The 10,106-nt window shown below is 37.4% G+C and overlaps 3 protein-coding genes across 4 annotated transcripts; all 3 read right to left on the reverse strand.

The window, feature by feature from the left end:
* Positions 1 to 1,081: 1,081 nt before the first annotated feature.
* On the reverse strand, positions 1,082 to 4,949 carry LOC137022562 (zinc finger protein 595-like). Of its 2 annotated transcripts, none has more exons than XM_067388954.1 (2): positions 4,734 to 4,949; positions 1,082 to 3,594 (listed from the first exon to the last, which is right to left on the reverse strand). In XM_067388954.1, the coding sequence occupies exon 2, from the start codon at positions 3,512 to 3,514 to the stop codon at positions 2,153 to 2,155; it is 1,362 nt and encodes a 453-aa protein (XP_067245055.1). In that variant the 5' UTR covers positions 3,515 to 3,594; positions 4,734 to 4,949; the 3' UTR covers positions 1,082 to 2,152. The 2 variants fall into 2 exon arrangements, with proteins under 2 accessions (XP_067245055.1, XP_067245054.1); XM_067388953.1 differs by having other exon boundaries at positions 4,481 to 4,949.
* Positions 4,950 to 6,411: 1,462 nt separating this feature from the next.
* On the reverse strand, positions 6,412 to 7,029 carry LOC137023544 (gastrula zinc finger protein XlCGF57.1-like). The gene has a single exon (XM_067390745.1). The coding sequence runs from the start codon at positions 7,027 to 7,029 to the stop codon at positions 6,412 to 6,414; it is 618 nt and encodes a 205-aa protein (XP_067246846.1).
* A 425-nt stretch (positions 7,030 to 7,454) lies between these two features.
* Positions 7,455 to 8,385, reverse strand: LOC137023545 (gastrula zinc finger protein XlCGF49.1-like). Its single transcript, XM_067390746.1, has 2 exons — positions 8,286 to 8,385; positions 7,455 to 7,915 (listed from the first exon to the last, which is right to left on the reverse strand). Exons 1-2 carry the CDS (start codon positions 8,383 to 8,385, stop codon positions 7,455 to 7,457), a joined length of 561 nt encoding a protein of 186 aa, XP_067246847.1.
* Between the last annotated feature and the right edge of the window lie 1,721 nt (positions 8,386 to 10,106).

Here is a 10,106-nt window from a genome sequence, read left to right on the forward strand (position 1 = left end):
GATGGCTTAATAGTTAAAGGAATAGTTCACCCAAAAATGAGAATTTAATGTTTATCTGCTTATCCCCAGGGCATCCAAGATGTAGGTGACTTTGTTTCTTCAGTAGAACAGAAATGATGATTTTTAACTCCAACCGCTGATGTCTGTCAGTCTTATAATGCGAGTGAATGGTCACACAGTTTATAAGAGTCAATAAACATGCACAGATGAATCCAAATTAAACCCTGCGGCTCGTGACGGCTCATTGATGTCTTAAGACACGAAACGATGGGTTTGTGAACAGTATTTATATAATTTTTTACCTTTATTACACCACTATGTCCAACTGCGTTCAGCACTCGCTTGGTGATGTCTGATCGCGCTCTGACAAAGGAAGTGATGTCTGGCACTCATTGAAGTATATGCGCGAGACATCACTGCCGTTGTCAGAGCGCGATCAGACATCACCAAGCGAATGCTGAATGCAGTTGGACATAGTGGTGGTCGTTTTTATATATTTATGAAAACTGCAACTTATTTAAGGCAGCAATAGTCAGGAATCGAAATGGACTTAATTGATGTGCCCTATGCTCAATCTATTAAAGGTCCCGCTTTTCGTGTTTTTTTTTTGAAGCTTTGATTGTGTTTATAGTGTGCAATATAACGTGTTCATGTTTCACGAGTAAAAAAACACAGTATTTTTCACATAACTGACTTATCTGTATACCGCTGTTTCCACTGTCATAAAAACGGGCTGATGACTTCCTTGTTCTATGAAGTCCCTCCTTCAGAAATACGTAAAGAGTTCTGATTGTGCCAGCGGTTCCTGTGTTGTGATTCGACAGCAGCGTGAGCGCACCTTGCCCAGAAAGGTCACACCTCTTACCATAACGTGTGCTGCACATAGTTTTACATGTGGATTATTGTGTTGTGCCGAATGAACACAAAAGACAATAATTCCCGAGAGACTGAACTCTTTAATCTCCACAAGCAGCAAGAGAAAATGTACAACGTTAGCACTCACTCAGAAGAGTACCTCATACGGAAAACAGCCATATACATTTTTTTACAGTCTATGACATAAACATAGTCCCCTCTTGTGGCCATAATGTGCACTGCAGTCCAACATTAACTATTGCAGTAAGGATACCACAATTATAATTTTCGGAAACCGAGTTAAACATAAATTGTTACCATTGATCTCTAAGTACAGCGTCCCTGGGAAGGCCAAACAAAGGTGATTGGACTGCGGGATGAAAATAACAGCGTTTCAACGACATGGCGACAAACACACTCTACAAACGCAACTCTTGCTCTTCTCCGTGGGAGCGCAACACGACCACTCCCCCTTTTTTGTGTATTCCTGTGGGCGGAGGTTAGTCAAAAAACTGTTTTAGTGACGTCATTAAAGAAGGAAGTAGAGGGATGTAGTCCAAACTGGCCGTTCGATGTAGGCGACTTCTGTTAAAAAAAATATCTCGCTTGGCATTGAACTTTGAGCTTTCAAATTTTACAGATTTTATTTATACTCTAACAACAACATTACACACTAACTAAAGTTTGAAATATGGGATAACGAAGAACGGGACCTTTAAACCTTCCGTATGATCAATCCTGAACACAGATTTGCGGTAATACCTTCGCTTTAATCTACTAGAAATAATGTATTAAGAATAATACAGAATAAACCAAATATAACATTTTATTTCTCAAGTAAAAATTTATCATGCCAATTACATTACAGTTAGACAATTAGAGGCCAATTCAGAAAAAATAAATGCATAACATCAGTTAGGGGTTAGGGCAAGGCGTTGTCCTTTGCTATTTCATTGAGATCTTCTTCTCCAGATGAGTTTTATTGCTTTATTGCAGGATGCTTGATCTCTGTTTTTGTCTAGCAGGAAAATCAAGTCTTCCACCTGTCCCAAACCTTGCCCATATCTCACCTCAATAGCAGCAAAAGTGTTTTCCAATACAACATGAATACAACAGATACATTGTACTTAACATGTAGTTAAAGACACCTAATATAAAGTGTGACTTAATAAATATATATATGTATATATATATATATATATATATATATATTTTTTTTTTTTACCTTGAAATATATGCAGATGTAACATTTTTTTGGGAGAAATCCCAATCCTAAATCAACCTACATGCAATTTTCTCACTGTGACAAATCTGAGCAATGCATTCTTCCATGAATCTTTAGAGTATATGACTGATTGAAACTCTTGCCACATGATGTGCAGTGGAATGGCTTCTCTCCGGTATGCAGCCTCTCATGTGTTGTCAGGCTTCCCGACTGTGTGAAACACTTTTCACAATACGAGCACTTAAAAGGTCTTTCTCCAGTATGGATTCTTTGGTGCCGTTCCAAATCACTTGTACCAGAAAAGGCTTTTCCGCATTCCAAGCAGACATGAGCACGTATACCAAGATGAGCTTTCTGGTGGTTTTCAGGACTCTTTTCCCAAAGTGAACACGAGTAGAGCTGATTTTCATTTTCGGCTGACGCTGAAGTGAATTCTGTGCCACTCCGATCACAATTCAAGACAGAATGAGCGCACACATGATTTTTTAGACTTCTTGCCCATGTGAAACTCTTCTCACACTGCTGGCATGAGAAAGGTCTCTCTCCAGTGTGGATTCTGCTGTGAGTATTGAGTCTTACTTTACGCGTAAAACTCTCTCCACACTGTTCACATGTGAAAGGCTTCTCTCCGGTGTGAATTCTCATGTGCGCAGTAAAGGTTCCTTTACGTGTGAAACTCTTCCCGCACTGGAGGCACGTGAAAGGCTTTTTTCCAGTGTGGATTCTCATGTGCGTCTGAAGTCTTCCTTTATGCGTGAAACTCTCCTCGCAGTGATGGCACGCGAACGGCTTTTCCCCAGTATGAATTCTCAAGTGCGTCTTAAAGGCTTCTCTACGTGTAAAACACTTCCCACACTGAGGGCATGTGAAGGGTTTCTCTCCGGTGTGGATTGACATGTGATACTTAAGACTTCCTTTCACTGTGAAACTTTGTCCGCACTGAGAGCAGGTGAAAGGCTTTTCTGCACTGTGAAATTTTATGTGCCTTTTAAGATACTGTTCACATGGGAAACTCTTCCTACAATGAGAACACGTGAAAGGCTTTTCTCCAGTGTGAATTCTCATGTGACGGTTAAAATTTTGTCTTGCGGTAAAACTTTTTCCACACTGTGCACAAATGAAAGGGTTCTCTGCATCGTGAATTCTCAGGTGCCTATTAAGGTATGTTTGACATTGGTAACTGTTTCCACACTGAGGGCAGATGAAGGGCTTTTCACCAGTGTGACTTCTCATGTGCATTTTAAGTCTTCCTTTAAATGGGAAACTCTTCTCGCACTGAGTGCAGTTGAAAGGATTTTCTCCAGTATGAATTCTTACGTGTGCCTTAAGGTTTCCTTTGGTAGTGAATCTCTTTCCACACTGAGGGCAGGCGAAAGATCTGTTGGCTTCTGTTATTGTTTGTGAGGCATTCGCTTCGGTTTGTGAGGAGCTCATATCATTTTCTCCACTTGTGGAATGATGTTTCTCCTCCACTTCATTCAGATCTTGATGTTCCTTTCTGAGTTCAATTAGATCTAAAATGGAATATAAAAATGTAAATATAACTTAAAGATGATGAAATATGAAAATAAAATTAAATTATATACTTCTATACCATAATTATATATATTTTTTTACCATTATTGTGATCATTAAAGTTGTGTTGCTCATGTTAATTAGACATTTTAAATGCATCACATCCTCCAAAATCTGGCAAACTGGCTAAGGTACATTGAGTGAATGTTTTGAAATCAATAAATCAGACAATGACAATATTAAGATTAAGATGTATTCAAGATGTAAGGGAAAAAATTAATTTTGGCTTGATGGTTACACCATATGACATATTTCTTGAAATAATAGTTTTTTTAAAAGCATACGAACACAAGAACTTAGCACATATGTCCTTTTCAAATGTCCCAAATATGTTTGATGATGTTAAAATTATGTAATTAACATTATACACATTATATCATATGTATATTTATACCACCCCATCAATACCACATTTAAAAGTTACTGTATTCAACAATTACTGTATCACAGTTTTGGTGAAATCAATAGAATAAGTATTTAAGTAATTATTGAAGCAATTAAAAACAACTTTAATTTCCAGAAACCTAATATAGGGTTACACATATTTTGTGCATAACCATCACCACATGATTTTCTGTGACCAAATAAAGAAGTAAAACGGTTTGAAACAGCATTTCTACAACACTTGTAAGTAAATAGTAGGCCTACTATTCTATTAGTCAAACTATAAACCCTGTTACTCAAGCTACTGTAAGAAACAAATATTTTATACTCTATTTTATGGTAAATATAAATGAATTAACTACACACCAGCCCAAACTAGCTCATACAGAGTTTCCTGAACCTTTGTTACTTTAATATCAGGAATCATAAATGTTCACAAACCTCTTTTTTCCTTTGTATCTTCATTTTTCATTGTGCTTGTTTCTGGATAACTTGTGCCTTCACTCTCCTCTTTAATAAACGCCATCTTTCAATAGTAATGTGTCACAGATTTCAGTTTCTGTTTGTTTCGAAGTGTATCTTTACGTTCAGAGTAAGAATGTTGCCGACGTTTATTCGCCTGAATCCCAACTCGCATACTTACACTACGCACTAAAGTACATATTACGCAGTTAAAATAATGTAGCCTACGTACTTTATAGTATGGAATAAAGATGAGTTCTCCATTCAAAGTCATACACTGGATATTCCTACTTGATAACTTCGCCTTGCAACAAGAAATGTTCAGTGTGTGTGTGCGACGATATGACAAATGTCAATGTTTCTACTCTATTAATGTAATTTAGGGATCTTAGCTCAGTTATGAATTTTACTCGGTTAAAAGTGAATGTTTATCATCTCTGCCGCCATGTTTTAATGACGCCACTGTTGGAGATGCGTCATATTATGGAGGCGTGGCTTGACTCCGCTCTCACAAAAACAACAACAAAAAAAGTTATAAAACTCCCATACCCCTTATTTAAAAAACTCACTTATTATTATTATTATTATTTTTTTTTTTTTACTATACTAAAACACAATACATGACAAGTAGGCTATATGAATAAGTTTTTTTTGTCCTGTTATTATTTATTTATCTTTTGTTTTTCTCCTTTTTATAATGAAATTGATTTGTATATATGTGGCCTGGGACCTCAAAACCAGTCATAAGGGTCATTTTTTTTTAAAAAATCTGAAAGCTGAATAAATAAGCTTTCCATTGATATATGGTTTGTTAGGATACAACTATTTGAAAATCTGGAATCTGGGGGTGCAAAACAAATCAAAATATTGAGAAAATGTCTTTAAAGTTGTCAAAATGTAGTCCTTAGCAATGCATATCCAAAAAATTTTGATATAATTACAGTAGGAAATTTACAAAATTATCTTCATGGAACATGATCTTTACTTAATACCCTGATGATTTTTGGCATAAAAGAAAAATCGATTATTTTTACCCATACAATGTATTGTTGACTATTGCTAAAATATACCCGTGCGACTTATGACTGGTTCTGTGGTCCAGGGTCACATATAAGAACCTGTATGCATATTTACATAAATTTGCTAACAAATGAATGGCAGTGAAGTGACACAACTGATGCTGATAGGTCACATGACAGTAACAACATGGCGAATGTAGTACGCCGGAATTACTTTTTTTTTTACACGCATTCATACAATACAGAATATACTTCGCAAAGTGCGCACTTATTCAAAATAAGTACTTGCAAAGCGAATATGTGATTTTGGATGCAGTTTAAAGGCTGATTTATACTTCATGTCATGTCCTGTATGTCCTACACCTTCCCTATTCTACTTACGGAACGAACGCAATGGCCGATCGTTTCTCTAGATAAGACCTTTATTCCTCGTCTGGTATCGTTTAAAGCCATTTGAAACTGCACTGAAACTGTAATTTTGACCTTCAACTGTTTGACCTTCAACTGTTAAGGAGAATAATCCTGGAATGTTTTTATCAAAAACCTTAATTTCTTTTCGACTGAAGAAAGAAAGACATGAACATCTTGGATGACATGGGGGTGAGAATAAATAAATGATCAGGAAAAATTTATTTGAAAGTGAACTAATCCTTTAATGGGTTAAAATCTACCACAATATGAGAACTTGTGAGGTTTTTGTCCTGTATGGATTATTTAGTGACATCCCAACTCACTGGTATTTCCACACCAGTCTTTCCACACTTCAACCAGTCATGAGCACACTGTTTTTTCTCATTTTCTTTTAAACACTTTCCCCAAAAGAATAGTCTTTTCATTTGCATGAAATTTCAAGTGCATTCCCAAGTAAAATTTGTACCATCCTGATCAGAGTTATATCCTGCTCTTACAGAAGCGCGACACATGTTCTTTGAGACTTCCTGTCCATGTGAAAGTCTTCCCACAAAGATGGCATACGAAAGGCCTCTCTCCAGTGTGAATTCTCATGTGCAAATTAAGGTTCACTTTCTGTCTGAATCCCCTCCCACACTGAACGCACACGAAAGGCTTCTCTTCAGTGTGAACAGTCATGTGCGTATTAAGTAATGTTTTAAGTATGAAACTCTTCCCACATAGATGGCAAGAGTAGGGCTTTTCTCCAGTGTGCATTCTCATGTGCAGATTATACCCTCCTTTAAGAGCAAAACTCTTTCCACACTGTTGGCACATGTAAGGCTTTTCTCCAGTGTGAATTCTCATGTGCTCATTCAACACTCCTTTACGTCTAAAACGCTTCGCACAATGTGTGCATTCGAAAGGTTTCTCTCCAGTGTGGATTGTCATGTGAATCTCAAGGCTTCCTTTCTCTATGAATCCTTTCCCACACTGAGAGCAGGTGAAAGGCCTCTCTTCAGAGTGAGTTTTAATGTGCCTCTTAAGACATGTTTCATATAGGTAACTCTTTCCACAATGAATGCATCCAAAAGGCGTTTCTCCATTATGATTTCTCATGTGCACTTTAAATGTTTGCTATGTAGAAACTCATTCCACACTGAGAGCAGGTGAAAGGCTTCTCTCCAGTGTGAATTCTCATGTGATTCTTAAGGTTTCTTTTCTCTGTGAAACAACTTCCACACTGAGAGCAGGTGAAAGGCTTTTTTCCATTATGAACCCTCACATGCACATTAAAGGCTCTTTCCACATGGAGCGCAGGTGAAAGGCTTCTCTTCAATGTGATTCTTAAGGCTTCTTTCCTCTTCGAAACGACTTCCACACTGAGAGCAAGTGAAAGGCTTTACAAGATATTCTTCACATGGGAAACTCTTCCCACAGTCGAGGCATCCGAAAGGCTCTTCTCCGGTGTGCATTCTCATGTGCGCATTAAAGGTTTCTTTATCAGTAAAACTATTCCCACACCGAGAGCAGGTGAAAGATTCCTATCCAGTGTGATTTCTCATGTGGCGTTTCAAGCCTTCCTTCATTGTGAAACTCTTTCCACACTGAGCACAGGTGGAAGGGTCCTCATTGTGGATTTTCATGTACCTACTAAGGTATGTTTTACAATGGAAACTCCTTCCACATTGAGAGCAGTTGAACAGCTTTTCTCCAGTGTGAATTCTTATGTGCGTATCAAGTCTTCCTTTGAACTGGAAACTCTTTCCAAACTGAAGGCAACTGAAACGCTTTTCTCCAGTGTGAATTTTAATGTGCACATTAAGGTTTCCTTTAGTGGGGAAACTCTTTCCACACTGAGGGCAGGCGAAAGATTTTTTGTTGGTTTCTGTTATTGTTTCTGAGAAATTATCTTTAGTTTTTAAGAGGCTCCGCCCATTTTCTTCAATTGTGAAATGAATCACTTCATTCGCTTCTTGAATTTCCTCTTTGATTCCCATCAGATCTAGAATAGAATATCAAATTGTAAAAATCAGTTAAAAAGGACAAATGTAAAAAGCAAAATAAAAGTGGTCCAGTATCTATTTTTACTCACTTTTTTATTTACTAAGGGTGCTTTCTAGGGCTGGGATAATAAATCGATGCATCGCGATTCTCTTTCGAATCAATTCGGAGCTTAGTTTTTATCTGCACACTCAAATGGTCACGAAGAAGAGCGTTCTTGCGTTCGACTGAAGCCCTGGGTATACTTTGTTTTTGTTTTTCTTTGTATGTATGTTAGTGTAGTGCACAGTCAAACGCTTTTGACTCGTGCGCATACACAGGCGTTCGATGCATGTGCAGTTTTGATCAATCTCTCGCCACGAGTTACTTACAACCCATGTAAACATCTTTGTATTCTTTCATACTAAAGCTGTACAAATGAGGGTACTTTCTAACCTCTTTGCAAAATCTGTCATCGATGTAGGCCTCCATTGTCGCTGTAGCTTGCATGAGTTCCGGTCTGTTCTGTTTATGCAGTTTTTCTTCGACTTCCTTGTGAATCGACGCCCCCCGGGCACTAAACTAATTATTGCAACAAAAAAAAATTAAATGTGCATGTGCGACCTGTGCATACAAGTACACACTGTTACAAAAATCCGACAGTGTGTGTACAGTACGCACATACTCTTCTGATGACGAAATTCGCAACAATGCGTGCTGTACGCTGACCCTTGTGTATATGTAAAAAGTGAACCATACTTTGGGCTTTAGTCTGAAAATATACTTGCACCTCAGAAAGCTTTTATGACGCGAGATTAATGTAATCAGCCCACTGCAAACACCCATGTAATTCGCTTCAACCTTTTTAAACTTTATGAATGATTATTTTATAAAAGGTTGAAGTGGTGTGTGTAAAAAATTGGAAGCAAGCAGAGTATGTCTGTTTCTAAAGCATGCAGTGCCATCTGTTGTTAAAAACTAAGCTCTGAATCAATTTAAGAGAGAATTGCAATGCATTCGGAAAATTTCAGAATCGATCGAGAATCATTTCTTGATTCGCGATGCATTGATTGACCCAGCCCTAGTGGCAGTTTTCACACTGGCAGTTTAGTTTGAAACAGAACATGGTTCGCATTAAAAATTGATAAAAATTGAAAGCTATCATGTGAACCCGTGAGCACACCAGGGTACCGAACCTGATACTACTTGTAAGAGGTGGTTTGAGTTTGGTTGCACTGGAACTGTGGCAAGATTCATGTGAATGCGAAAGTAAGGCCCTATCCCAAATGGAACCCTCAGGCCTCACGATCTTCCTTCTGTCGTGACGTAAATCTGCTTTGACTGTTGGGTTGAAGTCTGTTGCAGAGCACTGGGGTCGATAGAATCAAATGTGTGTGAAATGAGACCAATGCTGCGGGGGGTGCCTGGAACAAACGCACTTGGATTCGGACTGTGGCAAACGTGCCCAGTGTGAAAGCCCCCTAAGATTCATAAAAAAAGGTCAAGTTAATGCCATCAAATCTGGTAGATACTTGCAGGGGACCAAACGATGATTTTACATCAACAAGTAACATTTGTTGGAAACATTTGGGTCAATATCAAGACTTTTTTTTGGGGGGGTCCTATCTAAAAAAAAAAATGCAATTCATACACACAATGACTTGAATATGTTTATGACCATGTTTTTACATCATGAATTAAAATTTTGCCACTGTAATATTGTGTGTGTGTGTGTGTCTGTGTAATATAGCAAGATCTAAATCCAGAGGATCACTTATATCATTATATATCATCATACAAATAAATTTGACTTGACTTGATACTTGGTTGTACTTCAAAACTGGATTTAATGGCAAAATTTAAGTGACGAAGACACCAATGGATATTCAGGTTTTTTCAATATATTTTGTAGAATCTTTTAAAGTTATCTGGATAAATATCAGCTGTTACCATCAGGCAGATGATAGAGTTCAGCTGTGTAAATTGAATCTATTTAAGAACTTATCTATCTATCTATCTATCTATCTATCTATCTATCTATCTATCTATCTATCTATCTATCTATCTATCTATCTATCTATCTATCTATCTATCTATCTATCTATCTATCTATCTATCTATCTATCTATCTATCTATCTATCTATCTATCTATCTATCTGTACCCACTTGTAAGGAAAACTGATATTGTCTTGGCTAACTAACACTACCTAAC

Source organism: Chanodichthys erythropterus, chromosome 7, assembly GCF_024489055.1.
Source record: "Chanodichthys erythropterus isolate Z2021 chromosome 7, ASM2448905v1, whole genome shotgun sequence".
In the NCBI taxonomy this organism is placed as follows: Eukaryota; Metazoa; Chordata; class Actinopteri; order Cypriniformes; family Xenocyprididae; genus Chanodichthys; species Chanodichthys erythropterus.

Bases quoted from the DNA above. Each gene is read 5' to 3' on its own strand.
- LOC137022562 (XM_067388953.1), bottom strand. From the start codon at position 4,565: ATGGCGTTTATTAAAGAGGAGAGTGAAGGCACAAGTTATCCAGAAACA. The intron at 3,595-4,480 runs GTTTGTGAACAT...ATTCCATTTTAG, and splicing joins AGATACAAAGGAAAAAAGAG to ATCTAATTGAACTCAGAAAG.
- LOC137023545 (XM_067390746.1), bottom strand. From the start codon at position 8,385: ATGGAGGCCTACATCGATGACAGATTTTGCAAAGAGGTTAGAAAGTAC. The intron at 7,916-8,285 runs GTAAGTAACTCG...ATTCTATTCTAG, and splicing joins CAAAGATGTTTACATGGGTT to ATCTGATGGGAATCAAAGAG.
- LOC137023544 (XM_067390745.1), bottom strand. From the start codon at position 7,029: ATGAGAAATCATAATGGAGAAACGCCTTTTGGATGCATTCATTGTGGA.